General features: G+C 37.0%; 1 protein-coding gene across 2 annotated transcripts in view; it reads right to left on the reverse strand.

The window, feature by feature from the left end:
- LOC149412884 (uncharacterized) overlaps positions 1-16,666 on the reverse strand; it is a 56,575-nt gene that overhangs the window by 14,595 nt on the left and 25,314 nt on the right. For both annotated transcript variants that reach the window (XM_089645157.1, XM_089645156.1), the window contains exon 4: positions 6,662-16,526. In XM_089645157.1, the coding sequence (XP_089501283.1) occupies positions 6,662-16,526 (9,865 nt within the window). The remainder of the gene's footprint in view (positions 1-6,661; positions 16,527-16,666) is intronic.

The following is a 16,666-nucleotide window of genomic DNA, read 5'->3' on the forward strand; positions in this document are numbered from 1 at the left end:
ATAGATACCTACTGAAAATAATGAAAAAGCGAATTTATAAGTGTGCTGGTATACTGCAGGGCTTTACCGATGCTGACTTGTATATAAACGCAGGGTGACACACAGGGTGTAATAGTAATATAAACGCAGGGTGACACACTCACACCGGCACCGGTCCGGAACTGTCCCGGCGATATACATAACCCACGGGGCAGGGCGGCGGCGAAAGACGTGTCGCTGTCAAAAACAAATTATCGCGCGCTGACTAAATGGCAATTTATTTGATAACAATTGCAACATCTTATTTAAGATGATAAGGTGTGTTTATCACTAAGCTCGATAAAAATAATATTGTTAATAACAATCGTATACGTAACAAAAAATATATATTTCGTTCAAAGATTTTATCAATGCGGAGAAAATTTGTTAATCACCTTTGAAGCTTACATAAATTTACGTGGATCGAGAGGGATCGACATTCTCATGCATGTAGATTTTTTTCTTGGCGACAAGACTATAATAACGGGGGCTTGCTCGACGCTTAGATTTTAATTATTTCTGATGAACGTATTACTAAAATCTCAAATATTTCTAGAGGGATCTCTACGGATGTAAACGGACCTACGATCGACTTTGCCCCAGCAGGCCAATAAAATCGATCCTTCCATGGGGTTTATTTTAATTATTTCTGAATAACGTATTACTAAAATCTCAAATGTTTCTAAAAGTATCCCTACAGATGTGGGTTATTTATATTTAAGATTAATAAAATCACGACATTACCATAAAAATATTTTATGTAAAACGGTTTGAAAAAAACATTTTTCAATTATAAAATTAGCGGTGAGCACCAAATTTTCTTTTTCTAGACGATGAATTAGTAACTAACCGAGGGATCCCCTCTATAAACATTTGAGGTTTTATTAATACGTTCATGAGATATAATTAAATAAACCCCACGGAAAGATCGATTTTATTGGCCTGCTGGGGCAAAGTCAGCCGTAGGTCCGTACATTACGCCGGGCCGCGCCGCCGAATATTGTTTTCACATGACTTCATCCCTTATGACATACGACATTGTCGTTAAGATTCCCAATTTATTTTAGAGATTTGATAGGGCAAATTCAACCGCAAGTAATAAATACATCAGGGCCGCGCGTCGCATATGTTTGTGCACGGCTACTTCACTTACGTCGTTAAGATTCTGGATTTATTTTTGGGTATTGTGTTGTCTTAATAAGGAACTCAAGTGAAAAATATTATGGCTTAAAAATATATATTGATATAGATTAACAAACGCTAATTCTGAATGTTAAAGTTTTATTATATACTAGCTGTACACCGCCACACGCTGCTATGGCTCAGTCTGTCTGTGCAGATAGAGAAACAATAGCGCGTGTTGCTTTTACGTCCAACGGATGGCTGTTTTTTTTAAAGCATGTTTGTCCAACAGAATTTCTAAGATTTTTAATAATTGTGTTTTTGCGGGGAGAACTTTTTGGGGGAAAATGCGGGATTCTGGGCATTTATTGAATTTGAAAATATCTTCGTCTCATGTGAGTATTTTAAAACCTATGCATTAGCAACTCTGGTCCACATTCACATTTGAACAGATGAAAATATTTGAATGCAGGTTTTTAAACACTGGTAAATTGGGTGCGGTCATGGATGCATTTTTGCACTACGGGGTGCTAACATTTTATCTAGTCTTCTTCGATGTAAAAAGCGGGTAATCGTAAGAATAAAAATGTCTGGACTCCAGTACAAAAAAATACAGCGCCGGTTGAAAAAAAACTTTTGAGACTGATCATCGGTGACGTCACGGATGAAATTAAAACTGAAAATTATTTAAACTAACTATAACAATAAAAAAGTGTTTAAGATAGGAGGTTGAAAAAATGGACTGCAGTTCCTAATTTTGTTCAATATTCCATCGCATGCGTTCGAAATTCGGTGCGAAAGCACAAACGACAAGTTCAGTAATATTGATAATGATTTATTGTCTTCTTTTCTTAGTAACATATAGAGATAATGATATCCTCACTGAGATCTCCCGTGTTGAGGATTTCATTTACATATTATAATTTAATTATAAGAAATTAATATTACAACAAAGTAACATATGAATTTAATTATAAACATATATCATGTAGTATAATTATTTTTTTTTATAATTTTAAGAATTTAAGAATTAAAGTGTAGTGATCAGTGATAGTGGATTGATGTATGATTGTGGAGTATTTTTTATTTGTTTTTGTCATTATGTGGTCAATGCAGGTTTGCGAGGGGATTGATTTATTCATGTTGTGATCCACTCCTGTTGGTTCCCTTATTGCGGCAGTCATCCCGTGGGAGAGGAGGAGTAATTGGTATTCTGTGTTTGTGGATGTTGCCTTCCAGTATCCAGTATGTTAATGTTGATGTCCCCTATGATGAACAAGTTCCTGATATTTCGTTCTTGAAGTAGTATGGAGTCTAGTGATTCAAGAAATTGTGACAAATTTGTAGATGATGGCGATCTGTAGAATGCGAATAATGTAGATGCATGTATCTTGATCGAGTTTTACTTTCAAACAGTTTGCGTCTTTTAGTTCGATTTCTTCTATTTTGCATTCCATCTTATTTTTACAATATACAATTACTCCATCGTTTTGATGTTTGTGAAGTTTAGTATTGAAGACTTTGTAGTTGTTGATGTTTTTATGCACATATGTTGAGGAATTTATCCAACATTCTGTAAGGGTTAATAAGTCAGGTTCTAAATATAATTCATTTATCAGCACAGTGAAATCTTCGAAGTTTTTGTTAATACTTCGAATGTTTTGATGAATTATGTTCAGGATCGGTAACTCGTCCTGGATTATACGGAAATATGATATTTATCTATGGCGAAAATCGTTATGCAGCGGTGGTGAAATAACCGGCCGGTTGCCGCCCGGTACCAGTCTAACAGCGCAAAAAGTAAGAATGCTATTTTGTTATCTTATCTTGATAGGAAAAGAAAGATCGCATGTACCTCTGCGTTTCGGTATATTGTCATAAAAATTACAACAAAGAAAAACAGCGTATTTATGAACATAGATATAATATAACATATTTTGTACACGGTTAATAATAGATATCCTTATCATAAAAATGACAACAAATAACAACGCATTTATGAACATAGATATAATATAATATATTGTTAATAATATAGGTATTTGCGTAAAATAAATTTTAATTTCGTGAATTCGTGGTTATATTGTAGATTAATTAAATATTTAAAAGAAATATTATTTCGTCATTAATTTCTTATAAACCACGTAAAAATATTAACTCTTTGGAGAACGGCAAAATACAATAATAATTAAATTATTAATTTGTAAAGACAACCCGCTCTGTTACGATAGTTTTATGAAAAAGAGTAAAGGTCGCCACAGAGTGGCGTAACCGGAGTGCAGTAACCTCTGCGCCTCAGCTGTTCGGGGGGGTAGCAATTTACCGCCTCCTTTTCTAAACCCAACCGTATGACGGATGCAAAAGGGCCACATAAGATCCCAAACTTTACTCGAATGCTGCGTAAAGCTCCGGTCCTTTTTAGGCTGGCTTTACATTCATAAGTAAAAATTTACGACTTACGTAGGTTACTTACAGGAGCGTTCACATATCTATGGTAATTAATGCTCACGGAGGTTGTTCAATTCAATTCAATTAGTTTATTCCTCTAAAAACATTACAAAATTACATTTTATTTCGTTTTTAAGTACATTTGTAAAATGGTATTACATAATACGTAAGCGGTGTATCAACTATACCAGCATCAATAGAGCTTGCCTTTTAAAGGCAGCTTCACCTATGCTAAATATGTCGATATCCGAATTGATTCTGTTCAACAGCAAGACTGCTCTCCCCACCGGCATGACCATTGGCAAGTTAGTCCCGCAGGCCGGGAGATAAAACAGTCTATGCTGTCGGTGACGGAGATAACCATCAGGAACATAGAGACTAATACTCTCCATGATAGTCGGATTTTCAAACCATCCACGAATCAGTTTGAAGAAGTGTGATACAATCTGCACATCTCTTCTGACTCATAGATGGTTCATACCGAGCATGCCCAAGAGAAAGTCAGTAGGATAGAGCCACGGGTAGTAGCCATACTCCCTCAGGTAGAGGAATCTCAGAAATGTGTTGTTCGGACGTTTACTCACATAATAGTCCAAGCGATGACCGTAAAAATCCCATCCCATAGGCCACATGAACCAAATTAGTACTGGGCTTTAACCCCAAATAAGATTAGTTAAAAAAACGCATTCATAAAGATTTCGGCCCGGGAGGAGTCCTGGAAAGCGACGACTTTCGGGGTCATTTTTGGGATGAAAATATCTGACGTGCCACATTACCAAAACTAACGGCAAAAGTTGATTGCAAATTTGTTATGAAAAAAAAAATCGTTCGGCCAACTTTTGTGTTCGGAGAAGTACCTAACAAATGACAGTGTAGGTATCCTCCAGATGCGGCAAAATATCTCATCGGCCACACGAATGAAATCAATGTCAGAATTTAGATAAAAAATTCCCTGTTTACGAATATGTCGTTAAACCTTGTGGTCTACGTCAGTGCTCCGCAACCTTTTCACACCTAAGACACACTAAAATTCTTCCTGGAATTCCGCGGCACATCAAAAGCTAAAATATATAGGTATAAATTTATATATTTGAAAAGTATACATACATATAACTATAACAAATTTATTAATTATTTAATAATAATTATAAAATAATAATCAATTAATGTGATACCTGCGCATTTCAATGAACACAAAAGTTTTATATTCGACTCGATTTTTGACAACACGACTTTTAAGCATGACCGCTTATCATTTTTAGTTAATAAAAACGTTGAAAAACTTTGTTCACTTAAATATGTCGTTGAAAATGGAAGTCGTGCTAAGATTGCTGTGTCGAAAATGCGAGGATATTCGTATAGGATAATGTAAATCCAGAAAACATCTAATGGAACTTCGGAGAAGTGAAGTTTTAAAGTTATGTCATTATATAAATCTGTAAATTCCTCTCGAATTATATAGAGGCAGTGCTTCCGTAAAATTTATTACATTGGTTGCAAAAGGATTTCGAATCCAATCTTATTGTTCCGTAATAATGGAACAAAAATACAGATCAAATTTGTGTTGAAGCATACTTAAATGTTGTTGGGCCAGATCCACAATTAATTGCTCGTTTTCAATTGTACTAAGGTTGGTCCTTAGCAAAGGTATGAGGGATGGGTAAGAATCTGGGGTCAATGTGTCCAGGAGTGATGGACGATAGAACGAAACTCACCCCATAAACCTGAGCACCCCTGCTAAGTCACCAAACGTAGCGAAACCTTGGGGTGACCTACACAAAGGTGTTATTTATCCAATGAGGTGGTACACATACCCGAATCCCAAATTGAAAAGGTTAAATATTATAAATATATATTTTTATGTGTGGTAAGTTCCAGAGTGGTTCTCTGAAGTGTTGTACTAGTGAAAGACCACAAATAAGGGGAAAAATATCGCCGATAGGGCAAAAGGAGCCACAATTCCGAAGAGCTTCTTCAGAGAATGACTCCTATCAAAATGCGACGTAATGTGAGGACGGGATTTCAAATGGTTGTCACATGGCTGGAAGCTCAACCTACGTAATATACACGGTGTTCGTAAACTAATGGTACGAGCGGGAAATTAGCGAATCTACATCACATATAGTGAAAACCCAAAAAAGTTTTTCGAACTGTACATTTTGATTAATATTATTATTTACAATTTTTTTCGGTAACGCATAAAACTTTTGGAGTCAGATGCGAAGCGTTTTTCCGAAGAAATCTCAAATGAAAATTTATAGGTACCACAAAATCGGTTTCGTAGATTCACCAGTTTCCCGCTTGTACCAGTACTTTCCGGACACCATGTAGGACGAGCACAAATTACAACTTTTTTTTATTGCAGCACGCATCATCATCTCTATCATATCGACGATTATAAAAAACATAAATTATTTTTTAGTAATACAAAAGCCATAGTATTGTTTTAATAATAAGAAGAAAATAGTATCGACACGAAATCCACTTAAGGCGATGTACTACGTCGTGTAATATTTTAAATTGAGCCGCTATCAATAACAACCCTTACGTAGATGGCGATAAGGTTTAAATTCCCGCTTAACACCATCCCCCTGTTTTGATTTATGCAAGAAAAAATAATGGCCAAAAAGTGCCTTTTATTTTATTTTGTGAATGTTCACGTATAAATATTTATTTATTTTCGATCATTTTATAAATAACTTAATTTGCCACATTATACAATAAAATCATAACCGAAAATGGGTTCGTAAGTACGAGATTTTGAACTTTAAAGCACTTTTCATAGGCCTTATACATTGTTTTTTTTCTGGGCTTATAAAAAGACTTATCTAAAAAATACTCGATTGTTTCAAAGGCCAAGATGTATTCTACTCGCAGTATTTAATTAAAGCATCTGAAACATTTCTAGGCGACCAAATTTTCAAACCAAAAACACATGATTTTGCATTACTACGTATGGCATCGCCTTAATTATAGTTATATACTGCCAAGCGATAACCAAATAAAAAGTGTAAAAAGATAATGTTAGTGTTTGCATTATAATAGTAATTTGAATAAGTTGAAGTTTACGAACCGTAAGTGCACACGTAGGGCTGGATGCAGGCCCGCCTCGGCAGTAACCCCCGGATGAGCGCGCCCTCCGTCGCGTCCGGGTGAGATTCCACCTCGCCTATGGCCGACAGCTTGGTGCGGTGCATCGCCACGCTATGCGTCATCACCAGCAGCGGTGCCGCAGCGCGGTACGAGCACTGCGGGCACTCGAACCGGCACGCGCCGTGCTCCTCCAACACGTGATGGGCCAGCTCATGAGGAACTTGAGCGTTGAATTCGCAGTACATGCATTCGTTCCAGTCTTTCGCGTTGCCACTGCGCTCGTGCACGATCAGGTGTTCGGTGTATTCGTCCATCTGAGACGTCGAGAAGCTGCAAAAGCTCGTGGAGCACTTGAACAGCTGTTGACTTCTCATATTGTATTTTAAGATTTTGGTGTTTGCTGCCACGAGCTGCGGTGGGTTGCGTAGTCGCGGCTTGGGAGCTATTTTGATCAAGGAGCTTGGTGACGATTGTAGAAGTTTCCTGTTGGATATGACCACTCTCTCGGGGGGCGCAGGCTTTAACGGCGGCGGTGGAGGAATAGGAGAAATCATCTCTTTGTCACTTGAAGGACTGGATAATATTGCCTCGGGGCATTCTGCCAACCGTTGGTTCTCTATAATATTGGGATTTAAACTCACGACATTCTCTATCCTTAGATGGCAAATACCAGTCTCACTTATCAGCGGATCTTCTGTGTCTTCAGGCATTTCAGCCTGACTGCTCGTGTTCATTAAATCAGTCATTGGACGCACTTGAATCTTTGAAACAAAATGTTTTTTTGGCGAATTTCTTGGCGACAAACTTGATGTAATTGCATCGGTGTTAATCGTTTCATTTGTCCCAGTGTCATTATCATTAACATGTACATGTAACAGGTGATCTAAAGCTAATTCATATTTAAAGCGTTGACTCGTAGAAGTCGATACATTTTTGCCACATTCACGGCAAAACCCGTCCCATTTATCATGACTGTGATCTTGATCCAAGTGTCTCGAAAAAATAAATAAAAACTGACAAGTAAATATACAGTTATTAATAAAACATAAATATTTAGTAGAATCCCCAGAGAATGTTCTTTGAATGGCACCCACTTGGACGTGACCTCGACTTATATCTAAAGTTTTAACAGGTGATAAAACCTCATTCTTAACATTTTCAGATATATCTTGAATAGTCGGTGTCTGAGCCCGGTTGGTATTAATTATTTCAGGCACAGAAGGTTCGCCTTCAAATACAGCTATCCCTCGATCATTTATTAGGGGTACGGAAGGTTCGTCTTCAAAAACAGGTACCTCCTTCTTTACCTCTAATAAGCTCACTTCAGGGGTGTTATTGGCATCAGCAAGACTGTCATGTTCGTGGCAGATTATTTCCTTCTTTATCGGTACTTCTTCTCTACGAATCTTGCCGACTTCATTATCCAATTGCTGAGCGGAGTTGTTGGGAAATTCTGTCGGTTCCGAATGTTGAGCCGTTGCAGATAACATACGGAAATTTTCAGAATTAGTTTCTTTTTCAATTTCTTCACGAACTTGAAGCAATAACGTGTCTTGAGAAGCGTGGGCTTCTTCTATGATGTTAACTGTAACACTCTTCAAAGAATGGATGTCATCTTGGCTTGGTTCTTTGTCAGTTTTTTCAGATGTCTCTGAAAGTTTGGCGTTCTTCCGCTTTTCTATACCTGCAAGTTCTTGTACATGATTTCGTCGCCGTCTAGCATTTGGTTGTGTTAAGCTGACCTCGATAAGTTCACATTCTTTATCGAAATGTCGCAAGGTTATATGCGTCTTCAAGTTTTCGTGGGATAGTTGAATGTAATTACACAAACTGCACATGAAACCTTTGACAGAATTATTTCCATCAAATACAGGGGGCAGTGTGCTAGATCTATTACATACACTGACACAACTGACTAAATCCTTGCTAGCACACAAGTTACACGGGTACTTATATTCGCCAGTGTGATTGAGAGCGATATGCTCGAATACCGATCTTAAATGTTTTACTTTGAACAGGCACATACAAAACCGACACCTATACTGTTTGAACTTCTTGGAAACTTTGTCTTCAGAAACTTCATCGACATTAAGTTTACTTTCATCGACTGCAAGTTTGGCTTGTTCTGGGTGTAATCTTGAAATAAACACTTCTGAATGAGGATGTTTGGTCTTAAAGTGATTAACAATCGTTGAACCTTTATATTTACGACATAACTTGCATTCATATTCCAATTTGTCCGGAGAGAAATGGTATGATTTGGAGGTATAGTTTACTGCTGGTTTTTCCTTTATAAGTTTTCTGGTGGTACCCTTTATATCCTTTTTAACTGGCTTTTTTCTAATGACTCCGGTCTGCCACACAAATCTTTTCTTCTTACGAATTGTAGGTTTGGCAGTAATATTTTTTTTTTTACCATTACATGCTTCATCCTTCAGCGATAAAATCGGTTGTTTTTTATTTTTTTCCACAGTCTTAATATCGGCATTAATGGCTTCGGGTGTCAAGGTAGTCACTTTTTCCTCCATTAATTCACTAGAGGGTTTTGAAATCAAATTTAAATTATTTGTCAATTTACATTTGCGGAATCTACTTGGTTTTACTGGCAAATCACTGCTCGGCATCGATGGGTCGGTTTGATTGCCTATGATATTTTCTATGGAATCTGTACTTGATGTCTCCTTAAGATTCGTTTCCATAGCGGTATTTGGGTACAACACTTTCTTGGATTTCGGGCATGGCTTTTGCTTAAACGTCTCGTATTCTTGAACTTCGTGGTTGCTATCATCGTACTCGTAAACATCTCGACTCTCATTTTTGTTATAGTCGTCTGCCTTAACTTTATCTATTATGACACAAAGCTTTGGTGTAGATATGGAATTTTGTGTATTCGCCATCTTTTCAAAAGTGGAAAATTTATTTTTCAATAATTGTGTATTTGCTTTAGAACTTTTGGCATTCATTTTCTTGGTCCCTTTTTTCGGTTCGTTGTTTTTCTTTTCTTGGTCACTTTTCTTTTCAAGCATTTCAGATGCTTTGGTGCATGATCTTACCCCGGTTGCATTGAGAACATCTTTGCTAATGAACATTCCCAAATTATATTCGTGTAACATTTCTAATTCCCTGTTACCTCTGGTATATTTCCTTTTCGGTTTTGTGATTTCCGTGGAGACTGGAGTATTACTTTCTTGTTCTTCGTTATCGGTCGATTTGAATATAGGTACAGAATTGACAGGTTCCGACTTTTTCTCAACGTCACATGATTCGGAAATTTTTTCTTCAGTTTTCTTCAGCAATTCCAGGGGCATCTCGTTAACAACACTTGGTTCGTTACTCACCTGGGGCAGTAAGAGGTCAGACTTTTGAACAGTTTTTTCAATGTCCTCTTTGATATTTATATTATTTTTGTCCAATTTATCCATCTGAGATGATATGTCCGGCTTGTCACCGGTTTCAAGCGACTTCACGACATCTTTATCCGGCACGGACGATTCAACGTTCGGTACAATGCCAGGTATTTTCTTAACCTCAACAAATGCCTCACTAATGATTACTGCTTCCTTGTTACCTTCTTGATCAGACAGCCTAACGTCAGTTTTTGTATTATCTTTCACCGATAACTCGTCAAAATTATTGTCATCGTCATCGGACTCAATTTCTGCGAGTTTTTCGATTCTCTTTCTAATTTTATTGGAAACAGTCTGATCTCCACTTTTATTTAATAATTCTAATATTTCCAACATTTTGTTCTTATTTTTCAATATTTCCATCAAACTGTTAATATCAGATATACCCTTGACTTCCTTATCTTGACTTTCTTTGGGATAATTTTGAAAATCAGGTTGTTCCTTTGAGTTTTCTGACGGTTCGGGTGCAGACGTGGAGACTTTCTCTGAAATTGTTTGTGGTTGTTCAACGTCGTCAGGAGAAGTTATGGGGCTTTCTTTACTATTAAAAAATAGATCTTTATTGGACAATGGTGCATCAATGTTAACAGCTAACCCTCTTTCCTCAAATTTAGTTTCAGGTGAGGGACATTTAATACTAGTATTCACTACTCCACCATCAGCAGCAACAATTTGGTTTGCATTTATCGTATCACTGACGTCGATTATGTTGGAAAGATTAATTAATTTCACCGGGTTAGATGTTTCTGTTGAATCTATGTCAGGTCTGTCGCTTTCCGCATTTTTCTTAGCAGCTTTTTTTGGTTTATTTTTAATTGGTGATTTTTCATGTTCTACATCGGAATCACTCGCTTTTGAAAGTCGGCTTGGTCTCTTTTCCTTTATGTTATTACTATCAACATTTATATTTTGTGAAGTTTTGTTAATTTTGGAACGGTCACGTAACTTTCGGTCACTAGTTAGATCAACCTCTGGAACGAGTTTTTGTCGATTACATCTTTTTGCAGCTTTAAAATCGTTATTTTCCTTGGAATCGCTAATGATTTCGGGTGTATTTTCCCGCTGTTCACTTTTGAAATCACTTTCAAGACACTCTTGGTTTGAATCGGCGTTAATTATTGGATTACTTTTTTCTTCCGCTTTGTCACATTTAGTACTATCTATTCCAGAATCTTTATTTATTTTAGAACAATTTAACTTTTCATCGTTCGAAACCATTTCGATCAGCTCGTTTTGTTGATCATCAATTTTTTTTGAACAATATTTAGTTTCGCACTGCTGATTTTTTTTGGGGCTCTCTTTTTTAAAATCATCATTCAGTTTAGGAAGATTCGTTTTTTTGTCCTCTAGATTGTCTCCTTTGTTCTCAGTATTGGCATCTTCGTTGATTTTAGAAAGGTCTGAAAGTTTTTCCTTCATCTTCTTTTCATCCATACTTGTAGCTACGGAGGTTTTTGTTTTGCTTCCCGGTATCTTTTCCGTGAAATAAGATTTTCTTTCATCAATATCTTGTTTTGATTTACTTATTTCTACCGTTTTTATTGTATCTGTGCCTTCATCTTTTTTGAGCTTAGGGATTTTAAAGTTAAGCATTGAATTTTTGGACTTACTAAAAGACTCTTTGCGAGGAGACGATCTTCTTCGTGATTTGTCATCTCGATTCTTACTATTGTCATCTTTAGATCTCCTAGAGCTTTTTGATGAATCTCTTTCTTTACGATGATTCCGATTATCATGTTTACTGTCAATCTTATTGTGTCTGGGGTCAGAATACTTTTCTGTTCGGCTGTTATTTTTGCTATCCTTATTGCTTCCACTTTCATTACTTTTATAAGATTTTAAAGAACTAGATTTTTTAGATTCTAATTCCTTTTCTTGTAAGTGTCGAATCCTGGGGTCTTTGATGCTTCGTTCTTTATCGAAAACATTCCTACTGTGTTTATATTCTTTTTCATTGGATGCAATTTGTTGTGTTTTCAAATTATTAAAAAGTACCGTTCTTTCATCAATGTCGGAATGTGAAAAGATGGGCGGATGATTATCTTTCTTAAATCTATTTCGGTCGCCTTCCAATGAACGGTTTTCGCTGATTTCGGTAAAACGTCCCATACTCCTTCCTCGTTGAAAACGACCCACGTTTGAATCGCAACTAGAATTAATTTCTCCTTTAAAAATATGCAGAGAACGTCCCACACTTTGCCCCCTTTTAAATTTCGATTCGGGGTTGAGACAGCGGTAGTCAACATCTTGATAGGAAGCAGGTCCTACACTTTTTCCCCGAGCATACAAACGCCCGACACTTCCTTCTCGCACGCGCGCTGTACTCAACGGTAAACTTCTATCCATACATCGAACTTCACTTGAATTCAGTAATCGTCCAACACTTTGCGCTCTTTGGAACCTCGAGCTTGGGTTCCGAAAACAAGCGTTTATTTCGTTAGATTCAATATTACACGAACGACCAATGCTAGCTTCTCTAAATGATCGACCACAAGAGTTTTGTTTTGGTGCGAAATCTTCGACAGGGTCTTGATAAAATGGCCTACCAACGCTCGACTCTCGTTGGAACGTTGTTCTGATATAATCTTCTCGAGGTGTAGATCGTCCAACACTTTGTTCCCTGTTAAAGGTCCGCCCAACGCTTGGCCCTCTTTGAAAGTTTTGTCCCATACTTTGACACCTTTCAAAAGTTGGTCCAGCACTTGGCTCTCTCTGAGAATTTTGCCTAACAAATTCTGCTCGGTTGGATCGTCCAACACTTTGCTCTCTTTGCTGAGACCTCCAATTATATGGGTCATTTGAAAAATGTGGTCCAGATTCTCTATGCATGGAATATCCTCTAGAGTCAGAAATTGAATTACATCTTTCATCCCTAGGATCGAAACGCATAGAAATTTGAGAACCAGAGGGTGAGCCAAACTGATTTTCATTCATATAGTTTCCATTATCTCCTTGCCCCATACGACTAGTGAAACCTACCTCATTTTGTGGGTCCTGGTTATAAGATTTGGCAACATCGTAAATTCTGTCATTAAAACGCCGATATCCAGAGTTTGAAACGATATTAATGTCACTTGTGACAATATGTTTTGGATCGCGCATGTAGTCAGGAGAAATAACACTAGAATCACGTAAATTCTTATTTTGAGCTATGTTTAAGAATCCCATTAAAGGTTTTGGATTTTTCCCTTTATAATTGGAACTGATGGGGAAATCAAGGTGGGCATATGGTCTTGGGGAATTCAAAGTATCGCACCGGTTTTGTTGGTGAACCATTTCGTAATCAGAATTTGTGGCATTTATTTGTTCGGCAGAGCCGACGTTAAAATTCATCATACTTGGCGACATTAATCTTGAAGCAGGTTGCAATTTCCCCATATCTAAATTGTCGGAATTTTCTGCGTTTGGATTAAAATTCCTCATAGTTATCGAATTTTCGTAAGTTGCTTTAGAGTTAATCATGTTTTGCATTTCAGCAGAAGCTGGATTAAAATTTCTGACATTTGGCGTCATCATTCTTGAAGCCGATTGCAAATTTGCCATTGCAATAAAACTACTGTCTTCAGATTTAGGGCTAAAGAGATCAATTCCAGGGCTACCGTTGAGTGAATAAGTACAAGCCCCAGAATATACATGTTTGACAGGTTGATTAAATTCTGAGGGCCTTTGACTTGGTGTAGCCCATGGAGGTAGATTATTCATGTCTTGAGAAGGCATGGATCGAAAGCGGTCGTTGTTCATTTTGCTATTGAAGTTACGGAAACACACATCTTTTTCTTCCTTGAGATGGAATAATTCCGTTAACTGCAACGGAGTGTGTTTAATTGGAGATTGCAGATCCGGGTTCGACTTTTGTTCGCGTTGAATAATCGCTGTTGGCGGTTTATCGTCCAATCCTACTTTAAATGTCAGATCAGAAGTAACTAGTTTTGATTCTACTGCTTTTTTAATAATAGGATTAAATCGTTCCAATTCTTTAGCTGTAAAAACACGATTTACAATATCAACGTAATTATTGATATTTTCACTGAGTTTCTGATTAAAATTGAAGTTGCCTGATGTTGCCTGGGAATGTTTTTCTTTATACGTCTCCAAACTTATTCTTCTTGATTTTTGACTGACCACATTTTGGAGACTGTTATTCCCGAATAAAATATCCGTGGCTTCATTAAAATTTGATAAATTTCCCGAAATGGAATCATCAGCAAGAGCTTTCAGTATATCTTCTTGAATATTGTTTTTGTGTTCTCTTAAGTCCAATTCGGGCGTTTTGTTCTCATTAGGTGTTGACTTATGTTTGTTGGCTAATGTTTCGTCTTGATCTTTTTTACGCACAATATGTCCAATTACGTCAGTATTCGACATCAATTCTTCAGTTTGATCGCTTTGTGGTTTTATTTCTGATGTTATTATGTCAGCCATCATATCTATTAAAGATATTTTGGGTATAGACTTAACCCGCGCCATGGGTTTGACTTCGTGTGTTTGAGTGTCGAAAGGTTTTATACTATGTTTAACATCATTATTGTCAATTTTGACTATTTCTTTATTTGTCTCATCGGGATTTTTCACAGAGTGACACAAGTTATTTTTCTCCAAGTCTTTAATTGGTTCACCGACACTTTTCAAGTTGTGTGTATTATTTAAGTTTGCTTTTTTATCTCGTTCTTTCAGAAGAAATTCTATATCTCTTTTATCACTTTCCGATTTAAGTGCTTTCAAATTGAGTAATATTTCAGCCGAAGTTTTTCCTTCATTATTTGTGGATTTTCGATCAACCTTGTGTTTTGCATTACGATGATCAAGTTTACGTGAATCATTTTGTACTGTGGAATTTCGATTATTAGTTGTTAAATGCTTTTGGTCTGTTTGATCACTCGGTAAATTTTCGTACAGCATTTTTATACGTTTCTCATCATCATCCTCACTTTCACCAATTTCTCCGTCTTCTTTGTCAACTTTTAGTTTGTTTTTATACTTAATTTCTTCGTTCGGTAAGTCAGAAACATTGGCAAGGGCTTCAAATAGATTTTCTTCTTGGAGCTCCAGAACAAGCTTTTCTCTTCTTTTTCTCAATTCGCTCAATTCTTGGTTATTTTCTTGAGTAGTTATTCTTTTATCAATTATCTGTTGTTTCCAATCTTTCTTAACCGGAGGAGAAATGATGTATTTACTTCTGTCACTGGATGGTTTCCTTCTTTCGTATTCTTTGGGGCTGTTTCTAGCAGGCGCATTTGAGCGCAATCTTTCAGAACTAGATTTAGGCGACTGACGTCTTCTGCCACCCGAACCACGACTTCGGTACGAATCCTTAGAATTACTTCTACGAGGGCTAAAAGATCTACTTTTTCTCCGCGATCTGCCTTCCCGCTCGGGTGGATATCTTACCGGCGATTTGAGTGAACGCGTATAAAAACGTTGTTTAGGCAATTCTTTACAAGGCGGAGCTTTTTCGCTCACACTCCCTTTAGATTTAGCGGATTTACATTGCTTTATAAATGCCTCACACTCTGAGATGTGATGAGATGCATCGGCATCAGAAACAATTTGTTTCTGAATAAATTTTGTTGTTACATATTGAATTTCTTTTTCATAGAGTTGCGATATATGTGTTACTGGATTTACAACTTCGGGAGTTGGCAAGGCTAAAGCAACTACGCCCATTAATTTTGCACGAACAGATTCCAGATCTTTGGGCGGCGAACTTACAACTTCAACTTCCGTTTGGACATTGGAATTGGGTTTATTGTCGATTCTTACTGCAACGGGTTCTGTATTTTCTTTGTAAAAATTCATGTTCATACGACTTACCACAGGTGAAGTGTCGATATTCATAAGACTGGGTATCGGGGAATAATTAACATTTGGCTGAATGGCTTGAATGGCTGCTGGTGAAGAGATGCACTCAATTCGGTTGACTACTGGTAACACGCCAACGTTCATTGGATGGGCCGCTGGAGAAAAGTTTGCAGTCGTGCGAATGTCTACAGGTAAAGAGTTCGCATTCGTGCTACTGACTACCGGTGTAAAGGTCGCATTAAAATATCCAGCAACTGGTAAAGAGTTCATTCCTGCATTATTTACTATTGGCGAAGAGTTCGCATTTATTTTAATGACTTCAGTAGGTTTCACTTTCATTTGATTGACTACCGGTAAAGAATTAACATTCTTATAGTCATTTCCTGGTGACGAGTTGACACTGGCTACTAATGAAGAGTTCACTTTCATTTGACTAGCAACCGGCGAGGAAGTAACTTTCAATTGATTAACAACTGTCGAATAGTTCACATTAATTTGATTGACCGGTCGTGAAGAGTTCACATTTTGACTAACCACTTTTGAAGTCAAATTTAATTTGATTTTATTGTTTGCAAAAACAGTATCGCATTCTTCCAGAACTTTGTTAGTTGCGTCAGACGATGACTCAACTGACTTTTTCTGAAATTAAACAAATAAATATATAATTCAAGATTATATTTTAGTATTTTAGGCTAAGCACTGATTGATTGTGGGTCGTTTTCGCTAATACTATTGAAAAAAAAAGAATTAATTGGGGATTCTGAGCAGCATGCGACCCG

The sequence above is a fragment of the Hesperophylax consimilis genome, chromosome 22 (assembly GCF_061612785.1).
Source record: "Hesperophylax consimilis isolate HC1 chromosome 22, BYU_Hcon_1.0, whole genome shotgun sequence".
Taxonomy (NCBI): Eukaryota; Metazoa; Arthropoda; class Insecta; order Trichoptera; family Limnephilidae; genus Hesperophylax; species Hesperophylax consimilis.